The sequence below is a fragment of the Cyprinus carpio genome, chromosome A5 (assembly GCF_018340385.1).
Source record: "Cyprinus carpio isolate SPL01 chromosome A5, ASM1834038v1, whole genome shotgun sequence".
In the NCBI taxonomy this organism is placed as follows: domain Eukaryota; kingdom Metazoa; phylum Chordata; class Actinopteri; order Cypriniformes; family Cyprinidae; genus Cyprinus; species Cyprinus carpio.
This window is the reverse complement of record NC_056576.1, coordinates 37,581,575-37,605,541: the sequence shown is the minus strand read 5'-3', so window position 1 is coordinate 37,605,541 and position 23,967 is coordinate 37,581,575. Positions and strand designations below refer to the sequence as shown.

The following is a 23,967-nucleotide window of genomic DNA, read 5'->3' as shown; positions in this document are numbered from 1 at the left end:
GGTTTAGGGTTTAGTTACCCTTTAAGGCTTAATATAATTTAAACGGATGAGTTATAAAAAAAACATTCACTCCCCTCACAGTTGTCATGAAGGGCAAAATGAGCTATATAGACCAAAATCATTTTTTGAACCAGGCTGTAAACGTTTTTTTTTCTGCTGTAAAGCTGGGCATTTTAACATGGGGAGTCTATGGGACTGACTTAAATTCACGTTTTGCGCGAACCCAAAGTGCACGTTAAGGACGCGCATTTTTAATGGCAAATCACACATCGAGAATGAGCGCTTCACACGCTTTTGACGCGACAGTGCAATTGTAACGGGTATAACTATCAAGAGAGAATATTATTGTTGTTGCTATTTCATAGTTAATATGTCGTTGGGACCTTTAGTGTGCTATGATGCAGTACCGAAAGACTCCAGCAGAGGGTGGGTGAGTTAATTACAGGCACAAGGGTTCCCTTCCCCCACTCATAATACAGAAGTCGAGGAAAACGCAACAAGTGTTCGTGTCTGACTGTTTAAAATATCTATGTTCCACCTTTTCAGGGAGACTACACACTGAGACTCCCAACCAGGCGTATATGAATACTTTGGCTTGCCATATGAGTGCACCATGCGAAGTGCGCTTAGATCGTTCAAATAGGGCCCTGACTCTGGATCCACCAAGAATCAGATAAGATTCACTACTGTCCTTTTTATAGCATTAAAAAAAATCTATTTATTTTCAAAAGTTTTACATCCCTGAAAGAGGTTATTACGAACTGCATCTCGAACATTCATAGTTAATTTGTAAAAGTAAAAGGGGCCATATATATGTTTGTGAATTCATTTTCCTGAGATCCACTTTATTGCTGTTAAGGGAATACAACTCCAGATGAAAAAAATCAACACCGACTCAAACTTTGGTGAGCTTTAATATTTGGATTTAAGCTCATTAAGCAGTGTTACAAAGAAACAGACGGAGGTTTGATTATTAGTTTCTGCACAAATATTTGTCAAACCTATTAAAAAAAAGACCTAAATGACTTAAAAATCAACATAACTCAGAATAACACATTTATACAGCAAAAATGTACAGTCCACATCCAAAATTATCCAGATATAATAACAGCATATGTCCATGAGGGGACATAAAAAGCAGCTTTTATCATTTTTACACTTGTGCAAAACTTTCCAGTTTCAAATTCAACAAATGAAGGATGATCTACAGAGTTCAGATATCAATAAGAGGACAGTTAAGGTAAAAAAACAAAAGAATATACCATAGAAAGGAGTTAACACATCTAGTGAAGGACAAACAACTCAAAAAAAAGCATCTTAATTCAAACTAAAATCAGTGTAGAAGGTGCACTGAACTATTCCCTGATAAAGCGACTAGCTTTCCTGATGCAAACATCTGATGACAGCAAGATCTCTTTGTCCTGGAAGCCTACATGCCTCGGTCATCGGAAAGGTGTTCGGTCTTCAAAACGGTTAACTGATTCGTTTTTCAGCTGTTTTGGGAAATGGGGTCACAGCATTAGGGAACGTCTACCGAAGGCAGTTTATCGTAGAGGCAAATGTCACAGGCTTCGGCGGGATCCTGCTGACATATACTGCTGTTTGATCCTCCCAGCCCATTTTCTGTCTTCTGGAAGCTTCTCACTGCACTGGGGATCTGCAGGCCTGTAGACAGAGTCAGACCGCCACACCACACCTGAAACACAAACACAGGCCTTCAGCACAAACACTCAGTCGCCTTTTAGGAGTCACAACCTCATTTAAATGTGAAGGTGAAGCCCTTAAAGTACCATTCAGTTCATTCAAGTCTAGCATTGTGAAGAAGAGCCTTTTATCTTTTACCAAAGATGTATTATGTCTGGTCCTTTTTAAGTAAACTACTACACAAAGTCTATGGGCATAAAGCTGCTGCAGTAAAGCTTTATTTTATTTTACAGTGTCCTTGTTATACATGCTACACACACTTACAGTAAATTACACATGATCTCAACTAAACCTAAACCAAAGTAATGTTATTAATTACTACTACTCAGTACTCAATTGTATAATTACAAGGTAAAAAGGAGTGCTTTAAAACAACATGCATCAATCCATATTGCATAATTTTCAGTGCGTCATTTTTTTGTAAAAAATCATTAGCTTTAAGGTGAAGTGTGTTACTGTGAAAATACTTCAGCACATGACTATTACAAGCTTATTCTATTATAAACGTTGTTGTTATTTTTTTTTTCTCCTGTTGCCTAATTCTACATAAAGAACGGAAATGCTGGGCATGGTTTGCATTAGAATAACCCCTATTTGCATGTTTATATAAAATGTTTGCACTCCAAACTCACCATGAAAGCTGGCACAACAGGTTGGGTGAACTTCACTTTAAAAGTATGGAGCAATTGTTTGTTTTCAGCATTATAGAAAGAAAGTTGGCCTGGGAAAAAAAACACAAAGGCATTAATAAATAGCGGCAGTCACATTTACCTGCAGCAGTTATTCAGGCGATGCAGGATAGAAAGCAGCTCACAAGCAAAGCATGAATGGAAAGGGTGGAAACTCAATCTGTAGGTATCTGATTGCACATGTGAGAAACTATAATGTTCCCTATAGACTATGGAGCGTGATATGAACATACAACACTTAAACTACCCATAATAACACAGAAGACATGGATGTTTAGAAACAAGGAAATCAGGTGTGAGCTACTGAATCAATTTAATCTTGACTTTCTTTTCATAATAAACTATTACTTCCCCTGATATCTGACAAATGAGTGAATACACACAGTGTTTGACCCTGAAAACAGATTTTTTTTTTATGGAACAGTTTATTTGAAAATAATCCGAAAAAAAAAAAGTTACAAAAAAAATTGGTTTTATTTTATTTATTCAATTTTTCAGTTTTATTTAGAGGTATGTATCAGACTACTTACATGAAATATAAATATCAGTTGTCACTCTATATCTTATGGAAGCTCGTTTCTGCCACTGAATAAAAAATAAAACAAGGTAATTGTGACTTTTTATCTCACAACTCAGACTTTTTTTCTCAGAATTGCAAGTTCATATCTCCCAATTCTGACTTTATAACACGCATTTGTGAGTTAACGTCAAAATTGCATGATATAAACTCGCATTTGCAAAATATAAAATCAAAACTTCAAAATACAAAAAATAAAGTCATTAATAAAAAAAAAAATAATAACGAGATAAAAATTCGAAAATTACCTTGTTTTATTTTTTATTCAGTGGCGGAAACGGGCTTCCATAATATCTTCCAATAATGTCTCTGGAAGATGATATTTAAATACTTAGTTTTATGATCAAAGCTCTGTAGTTTCAACACGTATTATAATGCAATACAATGATGATCGTGAGATGAACAAAATAAACCTTCCTCAAAAGCCTGATATTTGATGCTCACTTTTTAAAAATGATGTACATATAATCAAGTAAATGTATATGTGTATATATATATATATATATATGTATGTATATAAACATTTCTAAAAAGCCTGATATGCTTCCAGTAAGTGTCCATCTTGGATGAAAGTTATATGAAAGTTATTCTTATGTTTAATTTCTAAAAATCAGTATTAATTTCAGCGGAAAAGCAAGTGAACCACGAGCTAAAGGTGGACATTTTTACAATTATACTGAAACTTACTGAAAATGTATAAACTATCAATCTGACGGCATGGAGAAGATTGTCTGCAAAAGTTTTTCAGTGAAGTTTCGATCATGTTGTTCATACAGAGGCCTTAGAAATGTGCGTATCAAATAAGAAATATCAAATATTTTGCACATTACCCCGATCAAAGTCACAGTAGACCCCTACGCTGTCCGGTACAGGGACGTCCAGATTCTTAGCCTTGTTGTTGTGTTTGGCTGCAAACGAGTTCTGCAGCCAGTTGTTGATGTGGATACACCAGGAGGTGCTGGTCTTCCCCAACTGGTCAAATTTCCCAAGGTTTCTGTAGGCCAAGCCAACGCTGTAGGACTTACAGTCTTTCTGAGGCTTCACTTCCCAGTAATGCTGGCCAGACTCGACACTGGTGTCACCTAAACATGCACACAAACAAACCAGCATTGTGTAGATGATTCCATTATTCCAGCAAGTGTTGTATAGAAGTCAACTCGAGTCACACTGATCTAGCGCTTTATACAATACAGATCGCTGACTTGACTTAATTTGATTCCGTGTTAATTCAAATCGATGATATTACTGAATTTTAAACCCCAATTTTTAAGGGACAGGGACAGTTTTCCCAAACGATCACAGTCTTGTGAATAGCAGTGTAGACATTTCTAAGGCTTTGTTTTTTGGTACCCAGTACTGTGTAGGACTCTCCGGTGAAGCGATCCCTGGCTCCTCTCGGGGCGGGTGAACGCGTCAATGATGTTCTTTTAGGAGAAGGAGTTCCACTTCTGAAACCATCGGAGAGACACAGACAGTCACTACACATACAGACAGACGCATCGCTCGGGTTGAGGACAAGAATCAATCGTCAAAACATACACAAACACAAACTCCAAATCCCACGACACACGAAGAGAAGAGAAGAGAAGAGAAGAGAAGAGAAGAGAAGAGAAGAGAAGAGAAGAGAAGAGAAGAGAAGAGAAGAGAAGAGAAGAGAAGAGAAGAGAAGAGAAGAGAAGAGGCGATCAGTTAGTGATCAAACACAGCATGTCCTGATTGAGGTGGGAAAAGAACTACGGAATCTAATGGAAAACGATTAATGAAAAAAGCAATGCTTGTCATGTTAGCCACAGCAGCACAAGTGATGCAACGCTACTTAATACATTTACTGCAACAAAAAACAGCAAAACAGCTACTTTGTATGTATGAGTGTGCAGACTACGAACGGATATTACTGATCAATTACACAAGAACACTACAGGCAACTGATTGTGTATTTTGTTGTGTACTTGATTTAGAATACAACAAAGTGCACAAATAAGTGCATTAATATTTAACACTGAATAATTCTGAAATATAAACATTCTCCCCTCCTTCATTAGCCATATGTAAGATCCCACAAATTAGCAAATGAACAGCTGGCCGGTGAAGGACGACCCAAAGGCTGACCCAGCATTATCACAGGCTTCTTGGCACACCAGATGGTTTCGTTACAATGCATGACAGGTGTAATTACATGCAAAACTGATGTGGTTCAGTGCACTTTGTTTGCCATAATGGAATGATTGATGAGAGAAGCACAAGAGCGGTGATTTCAGACGAAAGCTTACTCACCACAATCATAAGGATGTGAGCATGAAAAAGCAACGTTTGATTAAATGCTGCAAATCTAATATTCAGGTCATCATTTGATGACATTTCTTTCAAACACAGTGGCCAAGTTCCAACGAGAGAGGAGACCGCAAAGATGTCAAGTACAGTCACCGTCAGAACTAATGAGTCCACATTATAGAATTATTTTTATATATTCTATTGAATCTATTTTCAGTGACACTCGCAAGCTGCACATGCAAAATCCAGAACCAATACTGTCACTCAGTTTAGAAACGCAAAAAACCCCTTTAGAAGAATAAGCATTTCATAAATAAGGATCACTGAATTTGGGGAAAAAATGTGAAGAAATGCATCCTTTACAATGAGTCATATTTTGTAATCTTGGAACTATTATATGAAGGCACTGAAAGATAAAAGGCAGGTGATCTGTAATCCTTTTTCATGAAACGCGTGAACGTGAACACAAGGAACGCAGAGGAGCTACTCTAAAGGGCTCTAGGTAAGCCAACGCTTGCTTTATTGCTCAGAAAGAGCTAAAGACCACTGCTAAGAGACACACTGTCACCTTGACATATCCTTCAGATTGGTGAAATGTGCACTGCTGATTGGTAGAAAAGGAAAAACAAGAGCAGGGAGTTATTAGGGATGCAACGAATCATTTCTATGTTATTGCCAATTGTGTTTTTTGACCTTGCATGCATCATGTAAACCTATTGTAGGAGACTCCAAAACTATATTAAGTACCTTAAAAATGGCATAATAGGGGCACTTTAACAATAACAACACTGTATCGCATTACATTCCAGACAGGGCTTTACACTAACTGATGTGTTGATTAATAAACCTGAGCACTGCCAGCCAAACCTGAAAACCTCATAAGACACATCACATAAAATATACAGCGTTCAGTGTGATGAAGCAGAAATTTCATCTGGGAGTGCAAAAACATGTATGTTTCATCTCATCCAACTTCTTACCTTCCCTTGTTCTCCTTCCCTTTGACTTTGCTGTCGACTCCTTTTCCTCCCTGAGGATCCCACTCCACGCTCCTGTCCTCCACCTTCAGATTCAGATGAGACGACGTGGAGTCAAAGCCGAAGTTAAATGCTAACACAGAGAGGCACCACCATCAATATCACACAAGTACTGACAGGACAATGCCATATGTTTTTACTAATATAACTAGTGTTTAAAAGTTTGGGGCTGTGAAATGTTTCTATTTGAATATATTTAAAATTGTAATTTATTTCTGTGATGCACAACTGAATTTTCAGCATCATAACTCCAGTCTTCAGAGTCACATGATCTTCAGAAATCATTCTAATATGCTGATTTGCTGCTCGAGAAACATTTCTGATTATCATCTTGTTGAAAACCATAATACATATTTTTAACAGGATTCTTTGAAGAATGTAAAGTTCAAAAGAGCAACATTTATTTAAAACAGAAATCATTAGTGACATTTTAAATGTCTTTACGCTCACTTAAAAATCTTTCTGACCCCAAACTTTTAGTAAAAAAATATTACATGGTTTAATACCTCTAGTTTCCAATGTGACTGGGTCTGAATAATCGCCGGCAGCTGCTTTGTTACATGCTCTTACCCGGAAGTTCATGAATCTGGTGTCAAATCTTAACCCTGCCGAATGAACAGAACAGTTTCCCTCATGCATAAAAGTGGGAGATGCAGAATATGCTGAGGATATTTTTGAGCAGCACAGTGCTGTGAGCACCTTGTAGAGTGTGTTCAGTGCTCTTGATGTCGTCCACCACCTCCCAGCGCTGCTCGTCCTTCACACGCGGCAGGCCCTCGTGCTTGGTTTTTCTGTACTCTAAGATGTAATGGTCAATCTTGCTGTCCTCCACCGGCATCCTCCAGGCGACGGTCACCTCGTTATCTATGACCAGACAGTCCCCGAGCATTATCTCTGGAGCTCCTGGCACTATGTGGGGAAGAGCAGAACAGGGAAGTGAGGATTTTGAATCACAAATGTGACCCTGGAGCATGGGGTATATTTGTAGAAATAGCCAAAAATACATTGTATGGGTCAGAATTATCGATTTTCCTTTTATGCCAAAAATCATTAGGATGTTAAGTAAAGATCATGAAGATATTTTGTAAATTTCCTACCGTAAATATCAAACATTTTGATTAGTAACATTAGTAACAACTTAATTTGAACAACTTTAAAGATGATTTTCTCAATATTTAGATTTTTTACACCCTCAGATTCCAGATTTTCAAATAGTTGCATCTCAGCCAAATATTGTCCGATCCTAACAAACCATACATCAATGGAAAGATATTATTTATTCAGGAAATCTCAATTTAAAAAAATTTACTCTTATGACTGTTTTTTTGATCCAGGGTCACATACATTTCCTGGAAGGAGACAAATCATACAAGAGAGTGAGCTCTGAGATCAAAAAACTACATTAAGTTAATATTAAACACATTAAATTAATAAGGATGTCTAGTCAACTGAATTCATGAAACTTTAACAATGCATTAAGTTATTAAAATTTTTGTAGTAACAGGGCCATAAGGAATGTTAAAGAAATTGCAACTCTGCATATCTATTCAACTGCTGATGAACACATTTGAATTATTACTTGAATTGTCACTCAGGTCGCCATTTAACCATGTATTACTATGTCTAAGGTATTTGTCATCTAAATAAATTCAAATGCACAAATTGATGCCATTTCATATTTACATGTAATGCAGGGATTCCCGAACATTATTGCCAGCCAAGCCTTTTAGACATCATACACTGCATTTCCTTGAAGTACCCCCTGAGATTTTAAGTTAATAATTTGTAATAATTTAAAAAAATAAAGTCATTTATCCCATTCAAATCATTGTGATAAACTAAAATAATCTAAAACTAATCTGATTAAACCAAAAGTTTTGGGAGGTCTTTCCTTGCCTAACTTATAATTCTATTACTAGTCTGCTCAACTCTAAATGATGATGAATTGGTTCATGAACAGACAGGATTCTGTATGGACTGATCTTGAATCTTTGTCTTGTTACCCTAGAAGACTCGAGTCCCTCCCATTTATCAACTATACAGACCAGATCAATTCCCTTAATAATAAGATATGTAGTTCATAGATAACTGACTACAATTTGTAATTATTCTACTCAGCACTGACAACAAATTATTGGTTTGGGAAAACTGATTTACTTTTACACATAAATTTCCTTAATTTTGTTGTTTACAGATATCAGTAGTATGTCTCTCAGATATAATGCATAGAGAGTACATACATGGAACATAAAATATATATTCTGGAATCATTTGTCTCGTATCCTAAATAACCAGTTAAAGATCCCTGTCCAAAGACAACATCCAGTCATAATAACACCACTCGTTACTTCTTCTAATGCAGCTACGCTGTACAGTGACTCTGATCCTCTCTGCAGGCTGCGCAGGTTTGCTGGGGACAGAGTTGAGTTTTATGTTTCTAAATTAACTCAACCTATCGGGCTACAAAAAAAAACACACACACACACTGTCAGGTCACAAAGTATCAGAGCACAATACAAGGAGCCAGGGGTGCCAGGTGACCCACTTTCAGCCCACATCTATTTTTTTTGTATTAAAAGCACAGTTCTGTTTCAAACAGGGAAAGGTGCAGATGTTAGAACGTGCCAGATGTGCAATGTTAAATGGGTGAGGAAATCAGAAAACGTGTCATTGGTGACCCCTGATCTAATATATTGATTCATTTGATTTTGCATTACTAAAACTAAATCTCAACATTACAAAACAAATGCTTGGTCCTTTGCCATGAATGCATCTTCTGACCAAAATAGCAGTTCTCTATCCATAATATTGCTTTCTCAAGTGCAAAAGTCGTCTGGTCTGAATCAGAAGAGAAATCTGCACAGATCAAGCACAGTTAACAAGATAAAACAGTCCAGAACAACTCTAAACAACGCTTTAAAGTTAAAACATCTTTATGATGGATTTGTTTCTTACAAACACGCAACTTTCCACAAAACGTTACTGATGGACTGGAGTGCTGTGGATTACTTGTGGATTATTGTGATGTTTTTATCAGCTGTTTGGACTCTCATTCTGACGGCACCCATTCACTGCAGAGCATCCATTGCTGAGACACTGATGCAATGCTATATTTCTACACATCTGATGAAGAAACAAACTCATCTACATCTTGGATGGCCTGAGGGTGAGTAAATCTTCATAAAATTTTTGTTTTTGGGTGAAATATTCCTTTAACAACTCTGAAAGGCTATTTAATGCAAAATATGTTTTGTACTGACTGAGTACCCATGAAAAGTGACAGGGTTTACTTATTTAGCTGGCATTAAATTTTTTCATGAAAGTTTGTTGTATTCAAATATTCATGCCAATACATCAGCGTCATGAAACACGTAATATCGGAGTGTTAGGGTTATATTTTTAATATGTGAAATGGCATATTTTAGATGATTTAGGAAACATAACATTCTTTTAAATTAATGTTAAGATCCTTTGGGTTGGGAAACATTTCTATGGTGATAAGAATCATAATCATCATATTTACAGAACAGGTTCTAGTAGATTCTTCTGTCACAGGTTTAGTAACTAAGCTGCAGACGGCAGATGCTGGGCTGGAAACTGAACGGTTGTAGGTTCAAACTCAAGATGGGTTGATCCTGTAATATTAAATCAAATCACTAAATGAGTGATTATCTTACCGGGGAGGAACTTGAGGCCCTGCAGAAGCTGTCTCTCCTGACTGAAGTCCACCATCAGGTGCGTCATATTATCATTGGCTTTGGGCTTCAGAGTCAAGCGGAAGGCAGGAGCCATTGTGACCCTACAAGAGCAAAATATCATAGTTTAGTTATTTATTATAACTATAGTTTCAGCTGAGTCATTCCACTCAGAACTACTGGATCTAAAAGAGCTTTAGAAAACTTAATGTTGGTGAAGATGAAGTCATGTGACTGTGGTGTAGTTCATTTCTAGTCTATGATTAGCTTTTCACTACACCTTTTATTTAAAAAAATAAATAAAAAAATAACACTTTTGAGTGCTCTCAGAGTTTTGGATCCCTATGAATATGTTCAAGTTATCTATACTTGTGCTTCAGATCTCTTCGTAGCTACGGCGGTTACAAAGTCCACTAATTTCCTGGCATTTCCCAACCTTTAGCTGCCAAAAAAAATTATATATACTGTATATATATATTTGAATGCTTCAGACGAATTGTTCTATCAACAATCAACTATTTCAGCACCTCATGAGATAAAATCTTTAAGCACTGTAGTCTGAGTCACTATATTCCATAAAACCATATTTTATGAATGATTAAGTGAATTTTGGTATTTCCTGCATTAGCAGTGCGTTCATTTCACTGCCCATTTTAACAACATACATCCTCAACAAATGGTTTCATGAGGATCAAGTTCGTAATTGTTCTAAATTACCCCCCTCAATACCTTTTAATATATATATATTGATAATGAAGACAATATTTGGCACCGTTTCTCACACCAAATAACTAAAGCTACTCACATCATGCTCACGCGGTGTGAAACAGGTGTTAGTGTGCTGGATAGCAGTAAAATATAGTCTGTTAGTGGGTTTTATTTCATTCATCTTAGACATTTTTACCACCCCATAGTTTTAAGGTTGACATTCCCATTGCATAAATGTACAGAGAATTTTACCACATAAAACTGTGTAATAAGCCTCACTGCTCACAGCAGAAGTTTCCAACAATCAGGCTGTATTACATTCAATCCCAATCAATGTAAAGCTACTGCAGCCTACACACACACACACACACACACACATATATATATATATATATATATATATATATATATATAAATTTTCATCCTCAAGTAAAGTCTCTGTTTGCAAAGCACTGAGGCTGATTAATAGTGCAAAACAAACTATGTGAATGTATGTGTCATGCAGTGGTCACACAAGCACATACGGAGAGAGGAACATACTGTACCTATCTTTGATCTGTTTGGCAGCCTTGAGGGTGAAGATAAAGAGGAAGAGAGGAAAAAAGAGCAGGTTGTTAGTGTCGCCATGCAGGTGAAGTGTAAGCATGCAATTCAGCTCAGTGCTGGACTGGACACACACACACACACACACACACACACACTCACACACTCACACAGGACACACACACCACACACACACACACAAACTCTCACACAGACACACACACACACACACACACACACACACACACACACTCACACACTCACACACACACAGAGGGTAAATCAGGATCCTAAACATATAAAGCATAGGTTAATGACCAGTTTAACAGTATGTACACATTAATTTGTAACAGTTTCACATTTATTTATCAGATCATAGAAATACAGATTTTGTTTTCCATTAGCATTATGTAGGTGAAAAATCAAGTTCCAGACAATAAGCAGGATTAGTATGTATAGTTCTTGTTTTATTTCTTGGCTTTCTTTGTTGTTGTATTAAACGGGGCAGAGTAAATTAAATGGAAATTTGAAAAGACAACAAAACCAGCATTTTACTGAATTAAATAAATGATGTCCTGAGTTGCAAGTATCCTTTTTCAAAAACATCAGCATGCGTCTACCTTTGTGAAATCCCCCTCATCTGTAATGTGCAGCGCATTATTAGCAAACTCCAAAAGTTCCTCTGCACTCTCTAATGCACTGGTGCTTTGGGTCAGCTGGTTCTGGAGAAGAGATAACAGTTGATCATTATTAGTGATTCTGAAATGATTTGTGTGACAATATCTGTCTAATTCAAACAGTATCATCTTTTTTCTATACAAGGCTTCCAACCAGATGCGCATTTTTCACGCTGAAGCAAAATCACACAAGCAAGTGTTGTCTCAGGCACAAAGACACAGGCCTAGTGTGACAGGAAATTAGAGTTATTACAGCTAACTAAAACTAAAAACATATAAAAACTATAAAAACATTACAGTTTTGTTGTTTGAAATAAAAGAACTGAAATAATAATAATAATAATAATAATAATAATAATAATAATAATTGAAAAACTTATTTTATTTCGGCTAGTTTCTTGGTTTCATTTGGTTTAACTTGATGTACTAAAATTACTGAAATGAAAAGTAATGAAATCTACTTAGACTTTAAAAAAAGCAATAACATAAAAATGACAAAATGACTAAAACTTTAACTAAAATAAAAATGGAATTGGAAAATACAAAAAGAAAAACTATTTTACAGTATTAAAAACAACTATAATAGTATCTCAATAACATTGGTAATCACAGCAGTGCTGACATTCAGACCAACAGCACAACTGTGAGTGTAATATTTCTTGAAAGATGCTTAAGCAATATCAAATGTTAACTATTAAGAGTTACTAAGCTAATATTGAGTTACATGGTACAAAAAAATATTGCCAGTTACTATTTTTGCCCAACCAACCAAATTCCAAATTAATCATTGTTTTTCAACAAATCAGTTGAGTGCATGATACAGTGACTCACCTTTAATGATCACTTACTAATGTATCAATGTAACTCACTGAAAAATCCTCACCACTAAGGACCCGTTAAGACCTGAATCTCGGGTGATCTGATCACAAGTGGACAGCTGTAACACATTACCAACTGCACCTGGCATTACCATTTGTCTCCAGCACATCTTCAGTGACCACTTGTGCCTGGATTAAAAGACCCATCTCATATCTGCCGTGCACAACAAAAAAACCTGTCCCTGCTGTTACTGTAGAGCAAGATCAATTTCACGGTTGTGATACGAGTCATCCAGCTGCTGCCGAATGGAGTCGAAGCAGCATACAGGCTGCTATTAAGAAGTGGTCTGATCCACAGATTCTAGTTTTACATTTCACTTTTACTTGCACATAAAATGAGTTCTAAAGAAGCATGACATAACACTCAAAAAAGCTTTAACCTACATGTCCACTGAACTGGAAGAAATCTGCTCACTACCACAGAGGTTTCTTCAGTGCGAGCTCCCTGACCGTCCCACACTACGACATTCTCACGAATGCTCCTATTCTTATCAACAAGGTGCACACATAGTGTAAATTACTAATTTATTGTTGATGCTGCTATGTGGGTCAATGTGAAGTCAATTTAATACAATAATAACAATAGTACATAATATCAGCAATCACACTGGTAATCAGAGTTTTTATACCAGTGCATCCTTAATATTTCATGTTCTGAAGAAGGTAAAAAAAACAAGTAAAACATTTAAAACCATTAAAAAATATTTCGATAATATCCAGAATGGCCAGTGAGAAGCTCAGTTTAAAAAGATAAAAGCGGTGTCTAGCTTTGCTTGACTGTCAATGACAAATATTTAGATAGTAGTGTATAAGATTGATTCATACTGACAGAAAATAGTGATAAAATATGTACAAATTAAAAAAACTAGTGAAACATGAAGGACATACAGAAGCTACAGATAAAGGAATCCTTAAAAAAGACCCTATAAAGGTTTCTGCAGCTGTCAGTGATGAGAGTAATGAGTAATGTTTACGCACTGTTCTGCGGTTAAGGATGGGAAGGGTGCTGATGGCTAATCACTTATCTGAGCTCATTGCTCTCTCTGGTATTGTTCCTGTTCAGAGGACTTAGAGGGATGGGCACAATACTGCCATTACAGCACCATGACATCACCAGCCCAACCACACACACACACACACACACTTACCAGAAACTTAAACAATGTTATGCTATAACTGAGGCTATAACCCTGCTGGAAATATGAGCAGTGCTGGTTAAGGCTGGTACCTGAAGCTCATGTGATTTCCGGACTGTTTCCTGTTTGATGTTGTTGGTCATACTCTCTTTCATCTCATCAAGGATGGAGTACAGCGTGTCGAATTCCTCCTCTAAATCCGACACCACCTGTGTGGAGTTGACCTGAAATAAAGGGAGTAAAAAAATCAGTTTAAAACAGAAAACAAGTGACTTGTACAAGGTACAAAGTATAACCACCCATAATCTTACAGTAATCGCGGGCAGCTTCCAACATTTAACTTTAAGCAAATGCAGAGATAACAGGTATGATAAATCATAGTTATAACAAAACGTCATGAGATGCTTCATAATAATGAGATAAAAGCTAACAATTATGAGATAAGAAATCAAGACAAATCATAATTATGACAAAAAGTCGAAATTATGGGACTTTCTGTGCCATGATTATTAACCTCAATTTTTCAAAGCTTATTCATTTTTATTTACATAAACCTTATTTGGTAATGGCTTTCATACCTGTTACTATCCACCAGAATTAGAAATATCTCCTAGCATCTCTGGTGGTATAAACGAGACTTGCTGCAGCATACAGTAATATTGTATACAGCTGAAAACAGTACAGTGTTGCTGAATTTGTATGTAGTAACTTAATTTATGATTTTAGAGTACTCACCTGAACTCGACCCAAAGTGTGATTCAGCGTTTCAATGAAATTCTGGAGCTCCTCATTTTTGTTTGCTAATGTGGCAATTATCCTATGTAAGGCATCCTGCAGAAAACAAGCAAACAATTAAAATCCCACACTGCTGCTCATTTAGCATTTTTTTCTGTTGTATTTGTTGCCTGTTTCATTGTCTTCAACAGTTCCTTGAGAGTATTTTACCTAGCCTTTATTCATTTTTCATGTGATACTAAAATTGGCATCAAGAACAGTGAGATTGCTCTGGTATCTAAAACACCAGATGACCAGATACAGCGTCAGCCATATTGCTCATGCGCTGATGTATCTGGCAAGGTGTCAACAGTGCCAATTGTGTTGCTAAATTGCCTACTTAAAACCTTGATAGCCCATTTTTCTTTTGCATGAAAAGTGACGCTGTCTTGTGTCACATCGTTCCACTTGCATGACAGACGAGTCTTGATGAGGTCTCTCATTGTCTGGACAACGCCTTGAAATGTGGCCAGCTTTTTAACATGCATTCCACTTCTTCAATCTCTCACTCTCTTGTTTCCAATTCCAGCCCCTCTGGTTTGCACTGGTGCTACTGAGAATCTCTCAGAATCCTCTGAAGTATTTTGCATCTGACCTTTCGTGCAGTTCTTCCTGTCGTGTGTCACCTCAACTTTGCTCCGTACAAATTCAGATTCTGATGTAGATGAGATGTACAAACTGTTTATTTTTATTTTCATTACATTGTAAGATGTAATTGTCTCAGTATTCAAACATTGTGTTATGAAACTGCACGGGGACATGAAGGTTGAGGATCCAAATGCAGTCTTTACTGATGGGTAATCCAAAGGAGTAATCCAGAAACAGGCAGAAGGTCATTTACACGGACAGACAGTCCAAACAATAACAACAGTAAAAAACACATTCAAACAGTAAACCAAAACACAGAATGAGAAACAAAACCAGGGAGAACCAGGAAACAAGGCTTAGAATTGCAGTACAGACACATACAAAACTTAGCAATGAATGAATGCCAAAGAGAACCAGGCTTTTATAGGGTGAATACATTTCTGAACACTCTAGTTAGTGAAGGACACTTGCAGAGAAGAACAGAAATAGACTCTAAGCAGGATGATTTATTGCAAATGTGCTATTTCACATTATGCAAAAAGTAATCTATTAAATCTATTATAATATTTTATAACTTCAGTTATTTCAAAACACTACTTATATGCAACCTTGATTATTGCTGTGCTAATATAAAGAAGAAAACGTTTGACCCAATTTAATATATAGTCATCTCTGTCCTCTAAGGCTTTCTCAGTGTGTCCCATATTGCAACTCATGTGGAAACTTATCAGATGCTCTGCTTGAGGAATAACATTGGTCTTTATTTGCTTTGCAATACAGAAAAATCACCATCATCTTTAAAAGCTAATACCACCAAAAAAAGATCAATAAATTCTTACAAAACCTATCAATTTTGATGCCAGGTCAATAACTGCTACAATAGAAAGGGAGCTACAAGAGACAGGAGTTGGTCATTTGAAGTGTGTGGCACAGATGCATGATATTTTCTGTTATGTTGACAAGCCTTTATTTATATTTGCTCTCCAGTGTACCATCAAAAACAAGCATTCATTGCAATCAAACTCAAACTAACTTTTCGCAGCTCACTGGCCCTGCCAGGTAATGCAGTGATAGAGAGTGTTACTTTTTTGGCTGATGTTTGCTCAAGTCACGATTAAGTATCATAAAATAAGCAATAAGCAGGCTGCAGCACATCAAACAACCACCACCGTCGACATTAATAACAAAGTTTTTTGGATTCTTCAGTCCATATGGTCCCTTTAAGGAGAAGCACAGTAATGCCACCTGTGCAGGTTTCTATGCCAAGGCCATATGCAAAGCTAATCAAATTTCAGTGGAAGGGCAAACCTCTGGTCAAAGGAGGAAAATAATCAAAAGAAGAAGCTTGTGATCCAGTCACTTTGTGGATCATGTTGTGATTAAGAGCAGCTTCAAGGTAACTTCTGTTATCTCCTGGGGTTGCTGTTTGCATTTATGTTTTTAAGTGTTTTCTGTTTCATGCATAAATGCAAATTAATAAAAAAAAAAAAAACTTAAATTAGTCCACTAAAGCAGTGTAATTTCAATCATGACAACTCTCAAAATAGCTTCAGCATGTTAATGGATATGGATAATGGATAAGCAAATATTTGGTCTTGGAAGACTAGATTTGATATGCACGCTTCTGCAGAGCAAACATGAACATGGAGCAATACATTTACAGCCAAGCTTTTGTGACATGTAAGAAATGCCACTGCTGCATGAATAGCCATTTAAAATCCTGTATCAGATCGAGACAGGTGGAGCTAGGGGCGGTGGAGGGTTTCAGAGGAACCTGCTGCAGGACCAGCTTACAGTGAGCACTGAACCTGACTGTTTAAATGATGAGCAAGCAAGCTCCTTGGCTGCAGAATCAGCAGAGGCCAGTCAGCTTATGATGTGATTGTTTGCAGCCTGCACAATCCAGAGTTTCATGACTGAACTACATATTACTAATTAAATTAGAATCTCCACAAATTATCTTTTCAGAGTGTAGTATTGTGGTATGGGTTTAACTGTATTTTACACTTACATTTTGCACTCACCTTACACAAGAAAATAACTTGGACTTAATATGGATTATGGTTATCTTTAGTATTACGTTCCAGGTTAGTACCTAGTGACAAATAGGGATGTCATGAGTAGGGGTGTGCACAAATAGTCTACCTGCAATAATTATTCGAAAAATAAAAACACTATTCGATTTTCGCTAAAATGTTGCTTTGCTGGCCGTAAATGTAGCCTAATAAATCCCTGATAAATACTGAGCACGTAAACTTTGTCAAGTGAAACAGAGTTATCACTAAAATTAGGAATCATATGAAATATAAACACTGGAATGTCATGACCAGTCGAATGAAGAAAATATAAGAATTTTATATCAGTAGTCCCATATTCATATTCATATGTGACCACACAGTAAGTTTACAATATCTACCATTGCACTGTAACATGTTTACATCTCCATCTATCTATCTATCTATCTATCTATCTATCTACAGTATATATATATATATATACATACCCTACTTAGGCTATGGTCTTTTCAGAGATAGTTGAAGGGCATCTGCTTCACATCCTCACTAAGGGCTAAGCCCCCTAAAGCCGGGCTCAGACTACAGGAGTTTTAAAATCCTAACTGATTATGAAATCTGGTTGCAGTACACACATAAGGAGAATCTTTGCAGAATTTATTGCCTCAAATCTTAAACATGCACACACTACAGGGCTCCAAACAAAAAAATCGAGTAAGGAGCCATTGGCTCCTATAAGAAAAAAACTTAAGAGCCAAATAATTTTTTTAGGTGCCACAGAATAAACGTGTTTTATTTATTTTACGATTATTATTATTTATTTATTTACATTTCAACATTTCAATCATACTTTCATGTGTTTATGTCTCATCTTTTCTTGACTTTATCAGCATTTTAATCCATCTTGTAGATGACCTGGGAACTAAGGTTCACTTAAAGTTGGAACTAAATGTCTTTTCCAGCTTGAAATCTACAGCCACAAAGAATTGTTCATTACACAGAGTCTGTACCAGTATCATGGAGCATAAGCATCACTTGGCCACTGAGTGTAGCTTGGGCTCCTCCTACATGAGACATTTCAGTAAGTTGTACTGTAGGATCTCTTATAAAATAACCTACCTTTTGATGTTAATTCATGTTCACTATGTACTATAATAGTAAAGAGAAAGATTAAATGGGTTCACTTGCCCTTGAACTGAGGCGCTAAAGCAACCGCGCCTGCCCCATTAAGGAGCGCCAAAACTGTATTGTTTGAATTTCGTTATGAATTCCGAAATAATTTTAAAGCTGGTATTTTTTATTAAAAAGTGGCAAAGCACAGAGCTTTTTGCGATTACTGGACGGCAGTTGCACTTCAAATAATGAGGTTCACGCATTAAAAGAACACAGACCAAGATCTTGTTTAGAAGAAGCCATATTAGTAATTATTATAAAAGAGAATTGTTAACGATATTGCCAATATTCACACAGCTGACAGCTTTACCTGTTCTAGTTTGTTCAAGTTGTGCACGAAATAGACGCTGTAGTATTTTCTGCACTTTCCCTTTTTACGTCTCCGTCATTTCTCTCTCGCTGCACAGCGGAGCTGCGTTTATCAGACTGTGTGCGTCAGCACTGATGTGCGGCAGAGATTTTTCCACTAAAACTTTGATGCGCATCGTATCAGTTTAATACGTGAACATAACAAAAGATTTGATCGCAAAACAATTAGGAAAAAAGGCATAACATTCAAATTTTTAAGTTATAACGTAATTATATACCCAGGTAGCAATAATACTCGGGCTGATCCTGGCTGAAATGCGTCTCTGTCGGTTCAGTCTCGGCATCGGTGAGAAGATAATGGACCAGAGCCGCGCCGACTCTAAAAAACACTTCTGGCTGACAGACGGCTTTTTCTCTATGGGCCGATCTCGGCTGAAAGCTGTTGTACACGCAGCAGGTCCACACTCGGTGTAGTTGTGTGTATTAACCTTCGGCCCGAGTTCGTTTTATCACAGACGGGGCGCTGCTAGAATGAAGAAAATCATCTGCCGGAAAAACTTTTTTTTAGCGGTTAAATCCTGAGGAGCTTTCGGCGGGTAGTCGCCAGTGGCGACCATCAGCAAAAACGTCACTCGCAAATTAATATTTATGGTCGCAAATGCGACTGTTTTAGTCGCAGTTTGGAGCCCTGCACTACAAGATTTGAAAATCGTGGCGCGTCACACACTACAAGATATTATTAAGATTACCATGAGGGAGCGCCTCACGTGATCTCATGCAGCAGATCGTCATTGACGTTTCAGCAATTCATATTTACATATGTTACTTTCTACACTCACCAGGTACATTCAAAACTGAGGCAATTACACCTGTGCTTCTCTTTGTCCTTACAGTTGTGGTACGTTTTCGACAATCTATACAGACAGTAGTGTTATCTCAAAACTTCCACAAGCAGTTGCTTCCATCTCCACTATTCAGCGGACCCGGACAGCAGCTTATTTTGCGGTCTTGCATTGGCTATTGTGAAAGTGAAGTAAACATAGACATGATTATCCCGATTCAAAATCTTAAACATCAAATATGTTTGATATGATCAGGGAGGCCCCGATTTGTGTGCGAGTAGATCGGGAGTAGATCTGTAAATGCCTCACATTACCAGATAATCCGCACCAAACATCATAACAGATCGAGGTCCTTGACAAGATTTTTTCTCTGATCCAAATGATAAAAAACTAGAACCTCATGCCAACCTCTTCACACCCTGTAGTATGAGCCCGGCTAAATGATGAAATCCTAGAACCTCATGCCAACCTCTTCACACTCAGCTGCAAACCGCTGTAGGTCACAACCCGACGAGGCCATCAGGACAACATCATCCACAAATAGCAGCGTAGCAGCATCCAGTATCTTAAGGCTAATATCATCCACCCCAAACACCTTGCTCCTTAGGAACTTTTTAACTACCTCAGCCACTTCAGCCAGTGAAATGGACAATGAGTGGCAATGACTGCCCTGAGTCCTCCATCCCTGCCTTACTGAGGGTGTATCCTCAGAGTTCAGGAGTTTCTCAGAGTGCTCCTTCCAATTCCAGTCTATATCACCAGGAGAAGTCGGCAGGTCCCCATCCTGACTAAATAAAGCCTGGATCAGGCCACGCTTCACCCACCTAAAGCCCATAGTATACTTCAGTATTTAGGCAAAATTGTAGCATACGCATCAAGCCAAACACACTCTGTTTGATAGTGTGCGCAAACCCAAGTTTCTATAGTGTCCAGTGTTTGTGCAATTTCTCTCCAGTTATGACCAATAAAAATAACCTTATTTTCTGCTCCTGGAGAACCAATAAGTTAAGCTTCAACCTTAATCAAACACACCTGAACCATCTAAACAAGTGATCTTTAGGATCAGTTGAAAATTTGAGGTTGCTCTCCAGGAGCAGGGTGGAAGATCCCTGGCCTAGTGTGCACATAAAACCAAAGTATTCTTTGGATTTGAGCCATCTGATGACTTGGCACAGCCTTCTTGAGGCCAACCATAAGGCCAATTTGGGAGTCTTTCAGGTTAACCAATCCAATGGGTTTACTAGTAAAGTTAAGATCCACAAGTCAAGGCACAAACTGTAGTGATGGATGGACCATTTTTGTCCCTTAGAGCAGGTTTATTTCATTATTAATGCAACACTGTTAAAAGTCGATGCGGTGGACCCTCATGCTGTGGAGGACAGGTTGAGCGGTTTTCATGTCTCGGTTTGTTTTCTCGTAAGTTTTTCAGTAAGGCAACAGCAACAAAATCACACGCATTTGGAATGGTACTTTTAGAGTTGTTGTTGTTTACCCTAAAAAAACTGAATTATTGATAATACCACATGTTTCGTAGAAAGGTGAGTACATAATGACAGAATTGTCTCGTGGAATTTAGTGAAGATCACTAAACAAAAAAGCCATTGGTACATTGTTTTTTTGCTTTTAGAGGTTGTTGTTGTGTTTCACCCTAAAAACACTGAATTATTGATACCTACACAGGTTTCTGTACAGAATTCCTACTGCTGAGTAACAGAGAGGAGTAAATGCTTATCAGATGAGATACTGTGAGAGAGTGTACTACAGACGGTCCCTAATTCCCTCAAATCCACACTTTTTATCTTGGTCCCTCCTTCCATCATCCACACCACACTCTATAGTCTGAGTCCAGGAGAGAATGCTAGTTAAGGATAAAGGCTTCTGGGCCCAATCCAGAGACACTGCTTTTTCTCACTCTATATATAGTCAAATATACACATCAAATACACAATATTTGCATTTTGTCCCAGCTTGCATTTCCTGCCTTTATTGTTCAACCTTTGTTGCGCTTGTCCCAGAACCTCAAGTAAGTACATGTAACGAGTATGAAAATCCATCATAAAAATATTTGGTAAGCTCCTGGTTGGCTCTTATTGCTATAGTAAGTACATGTAACGTGTAACAAGGACACTGTAACATAAAGTGTTACCAGCTACTCACTATTACATGCTTAAAGTTGCGATAAAACAGATCTTTTCTTCCATATTGTGAGGCACATCTAAGTGTAATGCTTATCATCTAGCAAAAGAAAAGATGGTGAGCAGAGACTTGGTTCTATGCATCAGTTGTTGACTGGATGTTAAAATGTGGGTGTGGCACTCAAAAAATCCATGCAAACATTTTATGCAAACTAAATGATTGGAGAAGTCCTGCTTACATCACCGGAGAGAACTATGTAATTTGATTAAACACAAAAATGTGTGAATTGCTTACAGTAAGATCTATAACGTGCATTTAAAACATAAATAGGGTGAATAGGGTGCAGACTTTAAAAATAAACACAGCTATTTTTTTCTTAATTTGCACATCATTTCCACCTCACCAAATAATTATGCCTCTAATATTTTTTTCTTAAGTAAGTGACAGTGTACTTGTTTACCAAAGAGATAACAGCATCATGCTTGAAATGAAGTATTAGACAATGAGACATGAAGAAAACAAAGAAATAAGCAAGTAAATATCATGTGAGCAGGCCCTTCAAAGGAATATTGGCACTGATGTTTGTCTCAAACTATTGAGGATGTTTGCCATTCAGATCAGTTTTAAAATGTCTAAAGATTTCGGTCTGTCTGTTACATTCAGCTTGCAGTTCCACAACTCGAAGCTTAGTCAACACAGCCAACTGCAAAGGGAAACATGAGAAGCCATAGCTGACCTAGTTCAGACATATATAAGACAGATTGGTTCTAACTATCTGTAATTTGCTCTTTGACCACCACCAGATCCACACCCTGAAGCGCAGAATTAGAAACCAGCAAACAATAAGGTCCACCTTTGTAACACATTCACATGCTTGCACCTATCATTGAGGCGTTTATGGAGGGCCAGTAACACTGATCTGACTTTTCAGGGGCTGCAATCTGATCCGCTCACGTTTCCTCTAAACAGCTAGACTCCAGATGAGATGGATTTTGAGTTCCTTCCTGACAATACAGTCAGATTGTGTGCTAGTTTATTCCCTGCCTCAACCAGCCCAGGAAACATTACATTACCACCTTCAAATACCAAAAACACAATAACCCAAACATGACCCTGCCTCAACATTACATTACCAATGCACCATGCAATACCATACACATGATTCTATATATGACAAATATGAAGCTGCATAATAATTATTGCATTATAATTAGTCATTATACACCATGCTTAACTTACCGTGACTTGCATTTAATGCTGCCAAGGACAGACACTAATACAAAGAGATGCAACAAACCTATGCAAACACTCAAAGACAAAGATGACTGAAAGCTTCCTCCTCAAAGGTTAATCACAGCTATCATAACATACTGTGGAAGAAGAACACAGTGAGCAGGCGTGAAAACAAATGTTCTGTGTGCGTTTACAGACATGATACTGTTAATGTGCACACTGTTATTGATTTATTCCTGCCTGATGTCGCTTCCTCTTTCTTCATCTACTTTACGAAGTAAACCTGGAAGCGCAGGTTGCTATGCAATCACAAAAACCTGACACGAGTCTACCTGTAGCTTCTGTGATGCTGGATAAATGTTAATATTTCGTCATTTAACTTGATGTTCACAAATCTGCTCTCTCATGATATAATCTGTATCGTTTATCAACATAAAAACACATGTTTCAGAATGGGCCACAACGTTAAGCTACTGTAATTTATATATAGCACATAATACATTCGTATTATGTAACAAGGGCTCAATGCAACGTAACACCGGACATCAAGGTAACACTTTAACAACCGGCAACACAAAACACACGGTCTGATATAAACCCTACTCATGAATATATCCAAAGATAAAGGTCAGACACTATTTATAAAACGCTAATGTCAATTCATAAAGGCCACGAGAACATGATGACACAGTGAACACGGCAGAATCGTTTTTACGTTGCATTAGTATGAATGACAAGGAGTGTCTCTTCACAGAGCCGTACGATTATTAACTGTGTTAGTGCTGCTGCGCACGCGAGCGACGGACCGCTGCGACATTTCAGATATCAGATTCAAAACACTTTCATTGTGTGCCACTTACTTTCTGAGAGTCCATCACGAGGATCGCAGACGAACCGACTTCAGGTCATGCACGGCTGAGAATGTCGCCAGCACAGAAGGCGCTTTGCCCCGATGATTCCCACGGGAACACGGAGGATACTGGGC

At 37.5% G+C, this 23,967-nt stretch overlaps 1 protein-coding gene across 3 annotated transcripts; it reads right to left on the bottom strand.

Annotated features, from left to right (window-relative positions):
- Positions 1–895: 895 nt before the first annotated feature.
- Positions 896–23,967, bottom strand: LOC109060388 (FSD1-like protein). Of its 3 annotated transcripts, XM_042757149.1 has the most exons (14): positions 23,843–23,967; positions 14,651–14,746; positions 14,008–14,139; positions 11,845–11,946; positions 11,227–11,249; positions 9,956–10,077; positions 6,978–7,187; positions 6,785–6,883; positions 6,222–6,351; positions 5,810–5,845; positions 4,321–4,418; positions 3,801–4,052; positions 2,337–2,425; positions 896–1,696 (listed from the first exon to the last, which is right to left on the bottom strand). In XM_042757149.1, exons 1-14 carry the CDS (start codon positions 23,855–23,857, stop codon positions 1,520–1,522), a joined length of 1,581 nt encoding a protein of 526 aa, XP_042613083.1. In that variant the 5' UTR covers positions 23,858–23,967; the 3' UTR covers positions 896–1,519. The 3 variants fall into 3 exon arrangements, with proteins under 3 accessions (XP_042613083.1, XP_042613084.1, XP_042613085.1); XM_042757150.1 differs by lacking the exon at positions 5,810–5,845; XM_042757151.1 differs by lacking the exon at positions 5,810–5,845 and having other exon boundaries at positions 4,321–4,415.